The sequence below is a fragment of the Drosophila mojavensis genome, unplaced genomic scaffold (assembly GCF_018153725.1).
Source record: "Drosophila mojavensis isolate 15081-1352.22 unplaced genomic scaffold, ASM1815372v1 contig_136, whole genome shotgun sequence".
Classification (NCBI taxonomy): domain Eukaryota; kingdom Metazoa; phylum Arthropoda; class Insecta; order Diptera; family Drosophilidae; genus Drosophila; species Drosophila mojavensis.
This window is the reverse complement of record NW_025318667.1, coordinates 28282043-28297621: the sequence shown is the minus strand read 5'-3', so window position 1 is coordinate 28297621 and position 15579 is coordinate 28282043. Positions and strand designations below refer to the sequence as shown.

Here is a 15579-nt window from a genome sequence, read left to right as displayed (position 1 = left end):
GTATTCGCAGTTAATTAGCATTTAACCACCGTCTGATTTCGATCTCACGGATGCAATTACAGGCACTTCCCTAAATGTTTCACCTGATAATATCCGCATAGGCCAGGCGCTGAGGCAGACGCGGCGCAGAGGCAACAGCCGGAACTACCATTTACGTCTCTATTAGCCCGTGATCGTATTGTAATCGCGGCAGATCCGTATAACATATGGAGGCAGCAGGCCGTCTCTCATGTCTCTCATGTCTCGCATGTGGGCTGCCGCCAGTAGTCGAGTGTGTAGCGTACTTATGCACCAATATTAAATTAAGTAATTACAATTAATTATAATAAATTATGCTGCATTATAATACAATGTGATGTTGTCTGTGTCGCTGTCGCTCATTATGTCACTCTGGCAATTAGATTACCGGCATGTTTGAAAATCTGATTTTCTTTTGTTACCAACTTGATGGCGTCGAGAAAACGTTTTTCGAAAGTAACCCGGGCCCGGGCCCGCCCGCTGCCTAAGTAGTGCAATTAGCGAATACCAAACACCGTACACTGAATACTGAATACCGAAAGTAAAAGTGCGCAAACCTCGGAGGCGCCGCGAAGGGTGTGCATGTGCCAACAGAGACTATCTCAGATAGCCAGATGAATGAATGGGCCGGCGTGTCCAATTAGCTGAACACTTTTGCATAACGTGACCAGCTGCTGCTGGCCGCGGCTACATCTGGGCATATGTATCTCCGATTGCCATTTGGCTTGCGTGCAAATCAATAACATCTAGCGAGACGTTTGCAGATAGATGGATGCCATGCCAAGTCAATGAGCTTGAGCAAATGAAAGTCGCAGCTGCTTGCAGTTGTTCGCTGTGTGGCCGATGCCCGTGCAGGCACCTTGAGAACCGACTTGATTCTCATGATATGCTGCTGCTGGCTGGCGCCAGTGTCTGCCCTCAAGCAAACAACAAGCAACAACAACATCAGCTCCCGCTCTAAATCCAACTCCAAGCTTTAACTCCCAGCTTCAGCTTTAGTATCATGTGTCACCGCCAGCCATGGCGTAGCTGGCTAACCTTCAATCTCATGCTTAGCTTACTGGCGACTGCTGACTGCTGAATGTTGGCTGCTAAATGTTGACTGCTGACTGCTGACCGGCTATGACGTCAATGGCTTTGTTCTGACGCTCTACGTGCTGTATGCGCAAGCTGAGCGCCAGGTCATGTAATCACGACGGCCAAACCAGCGGTAGCGGTAAAGCTGAGCTATTGTACATACATATGTACATATGTATGTATGAATGTATGTACAAATGTATGAATATCTATGAATATGAGTGTATGTATAAATGAATGTTTAATGTATGAATGTGTGAATGTATGTATGTGCGTATGTATGCATGTACGAATGGATGAATGTATGAATGTAGGTATGAATGATGTATATATGAATGTATGTGTGTGCGTATGTATGAATTTATGTATGCATGTAAGTATGCATGTATGAATGGATGAATGTGTGTACATATGTATGCATGTATGTATGTATGTCTGTATGTATGTATATATGGGTGACGTACATACAGATGTATGTATTAATGTTTTAATATTAAAATTCTTGAATATGTGAATATATGTATGTATGTGTGATTGTATGTATACATATCTAGATGAATCTATATGAATGTGTAAGTCTATGACAATATGAGTGTTTGAATATGAATATGTATGTATTTATGCACATGCATGTCACAGTATATTAAAAATTGTGTATTTTATTTAGTTTTAAATTATTATTTTTAAATTGTTGAAAATCTCATTAGCATTCATAAATATGAAAAGGTGTTTACAATTGATCAGTCTTAAAAAATTCCTGTAATATTTATTTCAGCTGAAGTCGCAATGTTTACCAAGCGTGTTTGCGCATTTAAGTGTTGAGTAGTGTGTTCACATATAGTGTTAAACAATTTGCAATAATTTTTATTAAAAACAAACTTGAGTTTTGGATATGTTTGAGCATTGAAGTTTTGAGTTAATTTTCAGCTCATTATTAATTCCAAAAAAAAAAAAAAAAAAAAACAACGTTTAACAGTGTTGTTTAACAGGCATTGCAATTGCAATTATAGTTTCATAAATGAAATAGTGTCACAAAATATTTAGTTCATTTTCTGTACAAATTTCAGTGTTGCAAACGATGTTGTTTAACATATGTGAAATGGCGGGTTCATAGTTTCAATGAATAACAGTTACAATGCGTAAGCGAATTCTCTTGAAAATGCATTCGCACTGACATTATACAACACTGTTATGCAACACTGTTACACGTCCAGTAGCACGTTCATTTGTAAATGCCCCGAGGGCATAGGCATTTCATAATCGTGCATATTTGACGGGCATTATTCTAACTGGGCTAGGGTTGGGCGTGTGTTTTTTTTCTGCTTTTCTGTTTTTTTGTTTTCTGTTGGATTTGCAAGCGCATTGCATAATTTATTGCCGTTGCCTGGGCTTAAGCACTTAATTAGTGTTATTAAAAATGTTTGGCAAATGTGGAAGTCGTCGGCGATGTCGTTTTTTGTTGTCCCAGTCCAACTCGTCACCGTCAACATCATCATAATCATCATCACCATCGCCATCATCATTGTCATTTGCACATGCTTATTTAACAATTTGCGTTTCGTGCTGTTGGGCTCGAGCTTTTTGTGTTTGTGCATTGGAATTTGCCTGGTTGCCTGTTCGGATATTGGCAATTCGGATGCGCAGGCTTCATTAGCGTGCGGCCTATGCCGATGGTAAACAATCAGCTGAATTGTTGTTGTTGTTGCTGCTGCTGCTGCTGCTGGAAGTTGAATGAACGCAAACTCTGCAAATCACTCGCCAGCCACGAACGATACAAAACAATTAAGTGGTAATGACATTTGAGTAGCCTTAATGACTCCATTTGGCGGCGTTCAACCTGACTGATGTTTGGGCGTTTGACGAGTCTCTTAAGCAGTATCTCTCTTAACAGTCTCTTGCCACTAAGTGCTGCCACAAGCCGCTGCGAACGTGCGCTCAGCATGCCACTTTTTCACCTGCTTCCGCACCTCCACCTCCTCTGGCTTCGGCTTACCTGATATCGGCTTATCAATGCCCCATTGCAAAAGTGTGTCAGCCAGTCGGTTTAATCAGCGGACCGTCAATTAGGCGACCCCATTGAATGGCGGCGCTGACGTTGCGGGTGTATTCCATCTATTAATTCTAAGCACGCAACACGAACACAGACAGGCTTCTCTGTATTCATGAGTGTAGCTGAAAACTACAGTTGCGGGCAAAAGTCTGCAGACTGCAGCGGCATAAGGTCTTTTGACTAACTGCTGCTATATATCTAGATACCTATATCTAGATACCTATTCATATATTCACTGTGAGGTAGCTTTAAAAAAAGTTTCCAAATATTTATTTAAATATTTATAATCCAAGTCAAATCTATATAGACAAGCTAACTCTAGCTATACATCTGCCTATATATGCTGTTGTAGAGCTTTTAAAAATACATTATGTATAGTTATTACATATGTATATATTATTACATATTTAATGAGTCATTGTTAAGCAAGTCTTGCCTTTAGAATATATGCTAAATATCTGTGGTTTCTTGAAATAATATTTTAGATATATCCAAATTATTGAAATTATACAAAATTCAATTCTAAAATTCACTAAAATTTACAAATAATCTGAATTTACGTATTCATTATGTAAATATTTAAAAAGACTAATACCATCTATAGGTCTAAAATATTGTATCTAAATTATGCAAACTCAATTACGAGTCACTTAACTTCTTTGTCGTGCGTTGACTTCTGCCTGACACTGTACGGAAATTAGATTTGCATGTTGTGGCGCTGTTTGTGAGAATCGCATCCGAATTTGGACAACCTGAGCGACCGATGTGTGTGTGCGTGTTTTACTTTCCCAACGGTTTGAGCTGGCCAAAAAAGTCGTCCGGCCTTTGTCATATATGTGAATAAGATGTGTTTAAACACACTTAAATACACGCACACACACACACATGCACATAGATACATATACATATATTTATTTTGAGTCGGTTTACGTTTTGTTTGGGGCGCGGCAAAGTCGTGTTCTCACCGTAGCATTATTGCTGCCCAACCCATTTGGGAATTGCGTTTCAGACTTAAACTCTCCGCTGATGCACACCCGCCCAAATGGCGGTTTAATTTTAGCTTAAATACACTTGGCTACCAGCAGCAGCTCAAAGCGCTTGGCATGTAAATCCAATTATGTCCATAAACGTAAACCAGTTAAGCGTTTGCATTTAAATTGCACGAATATGAATTAGATATTAGATTAGATATAAGTAGCGCCTGGTAACTGTTGCTTAAGCTGTTTGCCTTATTCAGATTATAAATCAAGTAGACTATATGTATGGCTAGAATATCTGTCTACATATCTCTCTATAAAAGATTTATCATCTGTTTAATATTGACATCAGTATGGCTTGGAGCGGGTCTTACGTAATCAGATTCTAAGATTTTTCTTGTTTATTTATGTTTATATTGATTCGATAATTGAAACTCAAAACAAGCAAGAGCATTACAGTCGAGCTGTACCGACTGCAGTACACTCATTCATGATTACATCATTTATGATTTGCCACGCCCCCAATTGGTATAATTATTGGCAAATCAATGGAACAGGTCTGTAATAATTATAAAGCAATAGAAGAATAATTTTTTTCTGATTTGCTCGAGGCCCTACCATATCTTTTGGATCTTAGGTTGTCAACGCGAGTACACATACCACTCTGAAGTGCCGAAAATGTATTTTCTAATCTGATGAGGTATGATTCCCAGTGGACATCGAAGTAGTTTGTAGTCATACGGATATGAATGGACAGACAGTTTGATGGACATTGCAAACAACCCATATACCCATTTTACTTTCTTGCATGAGTATGAAGAGTTGTATTGCAGCCATTCACCGACCGTCCTGCAAGATTTCAAGGGGTATCGCCTGTTTCAGTCAGCTTAAGTGGGTTTCAAGGCTGAGAAGGAGGACTCCGTATAGGCAGAGACTGGAGAGCACTTTGTCATTTGGTTGTTAAAGTGTGTCAAGGCGATTACTGATTCCGAATAGAATTAAGAATAGAATGCGCAGAGATTGGGTTTGGCATACAAGGAGGATTGATAAGTGTAAGAAGCTTTGTATTGCCGTCATGTTCTATCCATAAGGAGCGAGATGATTGTGGAACAAGAGTTCCTAAATTTGTGTGAGATATTTGCTAAATTAGATTAGGCCTAGTATGCTTTCTCTGCATCAGCCATTCAGTTTGGTGGGGCTCTCTATGACTCCATATGACTTTTATTTCTGACCACTGTAGCATGAGTAAGATATTGGGCTGGATATACCTGAGTAAAGAACGGCCTAAATGAGCTCATACGACTCTTGAGATCAGCTTTCTTTTGCAACGCTTTTCCAACTTTGGTCTATATAAATGAGTGTGAACTATATCTAATGCAGCTGTGTCCATAATCGCTCTGCACTTTATGGCCATCAATGCGGAGTATGCATAATTAAGTATACGACGCGCTACGCGTTATTCGCTTGGCTTTGCATTGCATTGAGAAATGGGGTTTACACTTTTTTCTGTCTTTAATAATTGTTGAGGTTTGGGCGCTTGGCGATGATAAACTCGAGTGCGCCACGCACTAGTTCAGAATTACTCAAAACCTATTAAAATACATTTAATTACTTCGTATTGGGGACTCAGCCGCAAGCCATGCTGCTCCAGTTGAGTGCCGGCTCAGCCGAGTGTGGCCAAGTCAACATGAGAGCGGAGATCAAAACAGTTTTATAACCCAAACATTGCTGATTACAAAGAGTTGTACTTATGTAGACCGTATTTTGTGCCATTTCAGTTGAAGATTGAAACGGAAGATCAATTCGGAGCAAAGCAGCAGCAGCAGCAGCAGCAATCAAGTACTGAGGCCCCGCAGGAGTCGAACTGTAAGTAAACTGACACACACACACACATACGTATACATATGCATGCCACGAATGTGCTGGAGGTGTGGCACATCCGCAAGTTTGCAAGTCTTCAGACGCCACACAATGGCCAGCCCCACAATCATAACCAAAACAATAACAGTAGGAAAAGACGTTACTGAAAATGCAAACACACACACACACACACAGACACAGCCACACACGCTTCCATTGCGTTGCATTGCGAAATGAGTCGACGCCTATTCAGACCTCTGCCATTGTTGGCTGACACAGCAAAAAAATTAAACAAGTAGTCGACTGCAATTGCATAAAAGTTGCAAATATGCAGATTCTCACAGTTTCGGAAATAGCAATCCGACAATCAACACCCCGCGCCATCCGCTGTGAGCGAATAGCAAATGCCCTTTAAGAAGTGAAAGATGAATCGAGTCTCTGGCCGGACAAATAATAATATTACTGACCAAATCTCTTTTGCTGCCCAATACCAATATAAGAAGCACCGCCCTTAGATGCACTTGCCTCTTCATGGATAAGTTAATAGTTAATTGATTTATTATTTAACTTGCCAAACATTTTTACCTCGTAATTGTCAATTTGTATTATATGTATAAGCTTATATAAATTTGTATATTGTATGTAGACAGTATTTATAAGGATGTCTCAAATATTTCGGTTGAAAACGACTTACCTGTACTCGTCTCTAGTTGGCTAAGAATGTTAACATAGGCAAATGTCAGTTTCTTCTTCTGCTGCTTCATGTTAAGCTGCTTCATGTTACACTGGAGCTGTCAAACATTTTTTCCTGATTGTTGTGTGTGTGTGTTGACAGCTCTGACTGATTGCAGCTGAAAACTTATTTTGTAAAATTGAAAATTGATAAAAAGTGAAGCAAACATGTTGAACGCCGGCAAGGGCGCAGCGGAACCAAATGGGGCCAGCGACGACAAGGCTGGCAGCGCAGCCCAACAGAATATAACGGTAGATCGGGAATTTGGCAAAATTGACAAGAACGTGACAACATCTCGGCCTCCGCTGCTTGAGACTCCGCGCGGCCACGGCGAATCCCCAAAAATATTCGAGCCCAAGCCGATGTCGAAAGTCATGCAGGAGCAGTTGCAGCAGGAGCAGACTCAGGTGCAGACTCAGGAGCAGCCGAACGAACAGCCACAGGAGCAGCAGAAGGAACAGCCACAGGAGCAACAGAAGGAACAGCCACAGGAGCAGCTACAGGAGCAGCCGCAGCCGATGAAGCAGCAGGAGCAGGCGCAGATAGATGCATATGCAGAAATGCAGATGCATATGCAGAACCCAATGCAGGAACTGCCTAAGCAACAGACCAATCAACAGAATGAACAGCAGCAGCAGCAGCCGCAGCAGAATCAGCAGAATCAACAACAGCAACAGTCGCCGCCACAGCAGCAGCAGCAACAGTACCAGTCACACAATGTTAAGAGTGAAGCCAATGAACAGCGCCAGGTAAGCAGCAGCAGCATCTAATAGCGCCGGCCCATAACACACTGTCTCCTAATCCTCCCCCTCCAAGGGCCCCTTGCCGGGCACTCCGAACCAGTGGTGCACGCTCAGCAATCGAGTGCACAAGCGCGGCACCACAATCGAGATGATGTACACTGGGCCGGTGGTGCCCCAGCCAGCGGAGCCGCCGCTCGACTTGCGTGCCATACCGGGGGTGACGCACCTCACCATGAATCTGCCGGTGAGCCTACCGCCGGGCATTAAGCACAGCACGCCGGACATGCCGTCCCTGATAAATGCCATGGACTTCTTTAGGCGTCCAGAGAGCCAGCAGTCCGCTCGCGGCAGGGGACCCAGCACCTCCATTCAGGTCATACCAAAGGACAAGAATAATAACATCAACACACAGAAAATCGAGACCATTGAGGTGCTGCCGCTGGGCACCACGCGGGCAGCACCACTCCAGCGCAGCACCATGAACTCCTGCTTCCAAAGCTTCAGCTTGATGCACCTGGAAGTCGATGAGCGCAAGTCGGACGCGCCCGGCCGCGTGGTTTTGGATGCCGAAATATCGCCCACATATATGCTAACCACAGAGCAGCAGCTGCGCATCCAGGCCGCCATCATGCAGGAGGACGTACCGCTGACGGATGCCCTGATGCCCATCGTTAAAGATTTGTATAAGGAGCACGCTCGCTTGCAAAAGGCCGGAAATGGTCTGCTGTCGACGCCGGAGGCACCGCCCTGCGGCACCATGAGATTCCACTACGTCGAGCCGCCGATATACGGCTACCCCAAGGGAGTGTCCAGCCGTAAGCACCGCGGCCCCCAGGTGCCATGCGTCCCCCAGATGCCGTTCGTTTCCCAGATGCCGTTCGTCTCACAAGAGCAACGCGTCCCACAGGAGCAATTCGTCCCACAGGAGCAATTCGTCCCACAGGAGCAATGCGTCCCGCAGTTGCAGCGCTTCTCGCAGGTGCAGCGTGTTCCGGTAGTGCAGCGTATTCCGCTGATGCAGCGCGTCCCGCAGGTGCAGTGCGCTGCCCCGACTGTCGCCAGCAAGATACAACGATCCACTAGCAATGTCATCGTGGGCTCCACAATCATGGCTCTTGATAAGAACGGCAATTACAAGGCTATGGGCCTTGAGGATTGGGGTAAATTGAAGATACAGGGCGATCAGCCAACTAAAAATTAATTACGTAGTAGTCCGGCAAGAAGATGATCATCAAGGGAACAAGATACTCATATCCGTTCTATATAGTTCAATATTTTCTCGTTTCCCTATTTGTATTTGTTTCTGAGTTAAATTTAATAAAAATGTGAAACCCCAAATTCAAGCTGAAACGCACGAGCAAATAAAAGTGCTCCAGCCGGGAGTTTCTGTCTAGAACATACTCTGAACTTTTCATTATTTTTTTTTTTACTTTTCTCATACTAGATGTGATATTTAATTATATATGTATTTCCCGAGGCAAATTTTTGTACCTTAAGTCTTTTTTTTCGTATTCGATGTAAAGAAGGGATTTAAATATTACAAGATATACATGTGTGTAAATTAAAAGTTTACTTATTTCCTTTCAAACTACTCTTAAAAAACACAAGTCAATGATCGATTTTTATAGATAATGATGATTTATCGAAAAGGAAATTAACTCTTACTGCTGTAATATATAGAAATAATTATATTTAAGATATTAAGTATTCGCTTATTGACGATTACGGGTTCCTTGCGTTTACACGAATTGGCGCACGGGTGGAAAACAGTCGGACGGGCCGTGATTATATCGACTGAGAATAAATACATATATAGTAATATTGACATGTCATGTCACTCCCAGTCTTTAACATTTTCATTAAACCAATATTCCCATTTGCATTCCCATATTCAATGGCCTCTGAAGGGTATTGGAAGAGTTTCATGAGCTTTTTATTATTTAATTAATTTTAGTGAAAAGTGATAGGAAATAGACACCTTAACGGAATTCCTTATATATATTTTATTGAATACCATTTGGTTCCTTCAATTGAAGCGCCCGTTTCATCACTTCCCATTCAATTTCACTTTTGCAATTCGTCAATAACGAAAATGTCAACACAAAGCAAAAAAAGTGAAAGAAGTACAGAGAAGTACAACTCAGTGTCATTTGTTCGGCACCAAAAGTTTCGTTTTCTAATATTACCAAATACTGCGAATACAATGCCTTGGCCAACGGCACCGACAATTTGATTGGTCTCCACGGCCGGCGAATACTTGGCCAAAAGCAAACGCAAAGAAAGCCCAAGCTATGTCATTGCCAAATTCAGCTAACTGCTGAGCCAAAGCGGGCGTCTTGCTGTATTTATAGCTGCCACAGAAATAGAATTGACCAAAAATGGGAGACTTCGATGAGGTAGTTCAATATATCACAGCCCCGTCTCATCAACAATGTCGCTCTTTATAGCCGTTGAAATTGGGTTTTGCTTCTACTTTGACCAAAGCGAAGAGATGAAGCTACTTTATTTGAATGAAATATATGTATATTTGCATATCCTTGGCTGGGATGACAGCTATCAATATACGTCTATATTAACTTGTACATAACAGCTAAAGATTGTAAATAGAATATTGTAAATGTTTTATTATTGGTATATTGATATTAAAGGCATTATTAATGTTAGTTTTAGTTTTAGAGAGTTTAAGAAAAACTATGCTTAATATGTAAATATTCTTGAAATGAAGATCCGAACTGATTGATTTGTCTGAAATCCTTGTTTCACTTATCATGAGAATCTTAAAACGTATTCTATTTATTAATCTTTTTTATTCCCTGACTCTAATAGGAACACTTTTAGCATTCTTACTTTCCCACAACTTAACTGGAATCCCTTGAACACTCTCATAAATCATAATTTGGATTTACATGAGATAGCTACCGATTGTGAGACCTCAATAAACAAAATGATCCTTAAAACCCGTTATTTGATATGCAAGTCAAAATATTTTTGGTGTATTCCCAACACCATATTATCATATGACTACATATGTATATACTTAGATGTTTGTATAACTCTTCTCTTTCCTAGTATTGAAGAAAATAAAATACTAAGAAAAGTAAACTTAAGAGAAGAAGAACTTACAGGTAAAATAAGCAGTCATTTTGTAAGTTAGTTAAAACTTAAACTAACTTCCATTTGATCGGGAATTGCATTAAAGAGTTTCTCTAAAATCGAACAGTTTTATAGCGCTACAAAGCATTTGGATAGTCGTAACCCTATTGCTAATTCAGTTCATCAAAGCTGGTGATGTTCCTTTTGTTGGTCTGGCCTTTTTAGTCTTGCCCAAGTGAAATCCGTCAACATAAATTTCGCTTTGCTCTCAGGCCCGCGTTCCGAGGCCCGACACTTTCGATTTGCTTGCAGTAAAAGGGAGTTGTTTGTTATTTAAGTGAAATGTCAAGTCACATACCCACAAGAGCAGTACACCCACCCAGAGCTGCCGCCTAGCCACAAATGTAGAAATCTGGCTGGGAAATGAAAAACCAAGTGGCAGAAGCGTATGAAATAAAATGAGTTAATTGTTATTGTTATCGTTTGTCTTGCTGGGGAGACACGCGAAGTAAGAGATATATGTAAATAGTGTAAATATAACAAAAACAGAAAAACACAATTACTTGACATTGAAGTGGAATTTATGTTGGGTTGTGCTGGTTCTGGTCGCGAGTCGGCTAATAGATACTACAAACCATATGTAAGTTGTATTTTTTTGGTATACTTTACTTTAAAGTTCTTTACGTGAACAGAAAATCAGTACACTTCAAAGACTAACTGTCGTTAGCAACCGTTAACAGTAATAATCCAGACGAATGAACTGTTCAGATCAACTTTCTCCAATAATTTTTTTTTCGTAGGCTTTTGAATGTTTTTGGGGATCACTTCAACTAGAATTGGGGTCCCATTAAGGATATTTATGTGTTGTAATTCATGCAGTGCCCGGGCTCTTGTAAAAGAATATCTGCATATCTTCGATTGGTCGATTCTCCTCAAGCAGGCGATCCAGCTTCAGCACTTGCAGCTTGAAGTACCAATAGTCTGCGTACTGAGATCGAGAAATGGGTTAGGATATACAGGTTAAGATTAGACACACAAATGTATATGCATATAACGCGATATGCATCGTTTGTCTTCTCTACCCACCGAATCCTGATAGTCTTTGCTTATGGACTCGCAGCGGCTGAGGATAATACTAATCGGATAGTCAAGTTTCTCGCTGCTGCGTATGCGGTAGATGCCGTTCAGCACCTTGCCGGTGAGCAGTGGACAGTCGATTAGATAGAGTTCCGAGAGTTTCGGACACTTCTTGATCACATCGAGCAGCTGGTACTCCTTGAGGTCTGGACAGCCACTCAACACCAAATAGTTCTCTACTCGTGGCATGTTCAACTCAAGTATCTCGCGATCGTAGAAACGGCAATTGTTCAGCACGAGTCCCTGCAGATGGGTGCAGCTGCCCAGGCCCGTATCCCGCAGCCAGTACGTTCCCTCGAAGGTCGCACAGTTCATTTGGACAATCTCAATGGTGTCGGCTTTGGCGTCCATCACGTGCCGCAAACACTCAATGGCCATCTCGGCCTTCTGCCCGGCATAGGTCAGCTCCAGCAAGTGCAGTGTGGGCAGTGCCAAGACCTGCTCGCGTGACTCAAGGAACAGCAGCATGGGCAGCGAGATGTCCTGCAGACGGTGGCAGGAGGTGATGCCCTGCAGAGTGGGTGGTGGATTCTTGCACTTTATGAATAGCCGCTTCAGCTGCTTGCAGCGCTCTAAAATGCCCGTGAGGGCCGACTGGGCCACATCGCCATGGAGTACCAGCAGCTCCAGCTGCGTGAACTGCTCTATGAAGTGCACCTGCACCTCGCAGTACACCTTGAGGCGGCGCAGGTTGCGCAGCATTTTGGGCAAGGCATGCAGTGGCCACTGTGGCATCATCGAGCCGCCGAGGACCGCAGCAATGCCGACGACGCGTCCGAGTCCGGCGTCCCCGGCACCCGCTTCTCGTGGTCGCCTGGTCTTTGCCTTGGGCACCGCCTCATGGCTGAGCAGCAGCTCGCAGTGCTGTACACTGTTCAGCGACTTGACACCGGCTCGCTCCAGCACGTTAAGATTGTCCTGAAGGCGATCGGCTGTGAAGTACACATATCGAAAGTGATCCATCATGTTGTTGAGGAAGTAGCTCAACGGCTCGCCGGTCAGCTCCTGCTCCAGCTGTCGGAAGTCCAAGCGCTTGTGTGCGCTGCGCCAGACGCTGTCGCAGACATGCTGCACCTCCTGGTGGTCGCGGTAGAGCACTACCTGATCGGACATCGGTAGCTTGCAGATCAGCTGGCGCAACTTGCGAAAGGCCGCATCATGTTCCTTCTTGCTGCTGCTGGCACTCGAGCTGCCGCCCGACGACTTGGCGATCTCAACAAGTTCCATCGAAAAATCGATTTGTTCTCCAACTATTGAGAGTACCAAGAATGCCAATAAAAAAGTAGATTTTGTAAAATGTCAGCTACACGTGTTTACTTGTGTCTGTTGTGCTTGAATATACATTCATTTTCAAAAAAAGGCCCCAATCCCAACCAAAACCGAAAACCCCCGCCTACTACGATGCATTTTATTTTTTGTGTCTTTTTGTTTTAGCCTAAACCCATATGAAATGGGAGACAGGGTATAAGGGCTTTGTAAAAGTGAGTGTATAAAAGGCAACAGGAGGGGTGATAGACCACATAAAGAATTTTCGTCGCAATAACCGTACGGGCGCTATAAGAGGAGTCGTTATAGCGGGATTCTACTGTATATGTATTCTTGATCAAGATGACGAGCTGCGTCGATTTACTCAAGTACGTCCCTCCGTTCGTCCGTTTGTTTGGTTGTCCTATCGCAATTGAAATTGGAGAAAGGGCAAGACTTTACCAGTAATGCTCGCATGGTCCGATTGCAAAGGTTCTTTAATAATACGTGACTTTAACTTTATAGAAAGATGCATTCCATAGGAGAAGTTTACAGTGTTGACGAGGAATTTAATGCAGTTGCACAACCAACAATTCGAACGGAATTTCCAGAACTCTGTCAGCCCAATTCAAAGGGAAGGCAACTGAAGCTGGTCGATACGAGAGGAATGCATTGCCCCAAGCATGCCGCTTCGCCTCTTTTCCGTTCAAGTTTTCTCAATATGCGCCTTTGCTTCAGGTTGTTTAGGAGCTTGTAGTGCGCAGAGCTCAGAGTCTGGCAATCCAAGTTCTAAGCTAATTAATACTCGCATACATAACTCAAGTAAATACTTAAGCAACCCGCAAGCTGGCAAACTATGCTGCTAAGGGAAGCCTTCCTCCCACACCCGTGCCCCCACCCGCACCCTCTGAGATACTTTTCTTCCAGTGACATCGCGTGCGCCGCTGCTGACATTAGAAAGTGAGCGTGAACTTTCCCATTGTTGTTTGTTGTTGGCCTGAGGTACGACATTGCTAGCCGCATTATTGCTGTGCCACAGTGCAGGCGTACACCTGTATATATGTGTGTGTGTGTGTGTGTGCCACGCCCCTTGTACTATGTCTGATTTTGGCATTTGCATAATATGTATACCAAGCCGCATTTAATTGTTGCCATTTGGCCAGACGGCTTTTCAATTTGCATTGTTGTTTCTTGAAGGTTGCACTTGTTATACCCTGAACCCATTGAAAATGGGAAATCAGGGTATAATGGTTTTGTGAAAAAGTATGTAACGGGCAGAAGGAGGCGTGGCAGACCCCACAAAGTATATATATTCTTGATCAGCGTGACGAGCTGAGTCGATATAGCCCTGTCCGTCTGTCCGTCCGTCCGTCCGTCCGTCCGTCCGTCCGTCCGTATGAGTGCGTCGATCTCAGAAGTTATAAGAGCTAGAGAGCTGAAATTTGGCATGCATACTCGTGAGTACCATACGCAGTACGAGTTTGCTTTATTTTTTCGATAAATCGTCCGATAACTTTTTTATCGAGAATAATCGAAAAATTGATTTTGTTTTTGAAGCCTAATTTGAACACTTTTAGACCTGGAGTCTTCAAATTTGCGTTGTATATAAAGTTAATCGATACAAAGATTTTGTGATTTACAGATTTTGGATACCACGCCCCATTTTCCCCCAATTTGTAAAAAACGCATTTCAAATACTAGAGACTTGTGCTTTGGAATGTACACATATATTCACCATATGATTACACTCTAAAAGTTTCATTAAGATCGTATGTCTACAAAAGAAATTATTCAACAAATAAATTCTCATAATATTGCCCACATTGCAGCGCAGCCCAAGCGCAGTCGCTGCTTACTGCGCAGTTAGCAGAGCGCGTGCTTATAAGTGCATGTGTATGTATGTGTGCATAAAAGAAGTGCAGAATGATTAGAATATCAACTTGGAGGGTTCAGGGTATCTCCTAGTCGAGCCGTCTCGACTGGAGCCTTCTTACTTGTTTTTTCTCTCTCTTAATTGCAGTTACCGACACACACACACATGCAGACACCAAGACAGTTTCTGAGCTGCACTTGTGCCAGTTTTTGTTTGTAGTTTACTTTCGCATATGAAAGTGCATCTGATTCGCTTTTGCTTTTGCCTTTGCTGTTTTGCTTTTGCTTTCTTGCTTTGTCATCCCGCCCCAAGGGCCCAAAGAGCCCTAAATGAGATTTTGCAATGGCTTCCACTGGTCTTACCCGCTACAACTGACCTGTCCGCTCGGCCTTGAGTCCATTTGAAGTGCTCGTTGTTTGTAATTAGATGCAATAATTGGCTACCTTTGCTGCTATTCAAAACCTGATTTCATAGTTATTGCAGAACGAAATTTGCCATGAGCCATTTATGTTATGTAACTGCATAATATGTAACCACTGAATCCCTATTTGGACATTTATTATAGCCAATATCAACTTGAATTTAATCGTCAAGTATAGCGATCTATGCTAGTCTAAAAACTGTCGAGTCCACTCTTTCCCTAAGTATTTTACCCTTGCTGGGGGAATACTCAGCGACGTGAAGGACTAGATGAACGAGAGCGGTGCCTGCTGCACTCTAAAGAATCAGCTATATTAATCCATGCTGAACTGTTCATTCGCTGCTTTTATTTG

At 42.6% G+C, this 15579-nt stretch overlaps 3 protein-coding genes across 7 annotated transcripts in view; 2 read left to right on the top strand and 1 right to left on the bottom strand.

The window, feature by feature from the left end:
* The window catches only part of LOC6584885 (pneumococcal serine-rich repeat protein), a 31056-nt gene that overhangs the window by 9866 nt on the left and 5611 nt on the right, over window positions 1–15579 (top strand). For all 5 annotated transcript variants that reach the window (XM_032732132.2, XM_044006978.1, XM_044006977.1 and 2 more), the window contains one exon: window positions 5901–5988. The gene's annotated coding sequence lies outside the window, so the exon portion shown is untranslated. The remainder of the gene's footprint in view (window positions 1–5900; window positions 5989–15579) is intronic.
* LOC6584886 (mediator of RNA polymerase II transcription subunit 15) lies at window positions 6776–8858 on the top strand. The gene is made up of 2 exons (XM_002010490.4): window positions 6776–7464; window positions 7532–8858. Exons 1-2 carry the CDS (start codon window positions 6883–6885, stop codon window positions 8657–8659), a joined length of 1710 nt encoding a protein of 569 aa, XP_002010526.3. The 5' UTR covers window positions 6776–6882; the 3' UTR covers window positions 8660–8858.
* Window positions 11193–13076, bottom strand: LOC26528716. The gene is made up of 2 exons (XM_015161721.3): window positions 11638–13076; window positions 11193–11539 (listed from the first exon to the last, which is right to left on the bottom strand). Exons 1-2 carry the CDS (start codon window positions 12913–12915, stop codon window positions 11423–11425), a joined length of 1395 nt encoding a protein of 464 aa, XP_015017207.1. The 5' UTR covers window positions 12916–13076; the 3' UTR covers window positions 11193–11422.

What these genes read in the sequence shown, in the direction of transcription:
- LOC6584886 (XM_002010490.4), top strand. Translation starts at nt 6,883, where the DNA reads ATGTTGAACGCCGGCAAGGGCGCAGCGGAACCAAATGGGGCCAGCGAC. An exon ending in AAGCCAATGAACAGCGCCAG is followed by an intron (nt 7,465 to 7,531) that starts GTAAGCAGCAGC and finishes TCCCCCTCCAAG; the next exon opens with GGCCCCTTGCCGGGCACTCC.
- LOC26528716 (XM_015161721.3), bottom strand. Translation starts at nt 12,915, where the DNA reads ATGGAACTTGTTGAGATCGCCAAGTCGTCGGGCGGCAGCTCGAGTGCC. An exon ending in GCAAAGACTATCAGGATTCG is followed by an intron (nt 11,540 to 11,637) that starts GTGGGTAGAGAA and finishes TCTCGATCTCAG; the next exon opens with TACGCAGACTATTGGTACTT.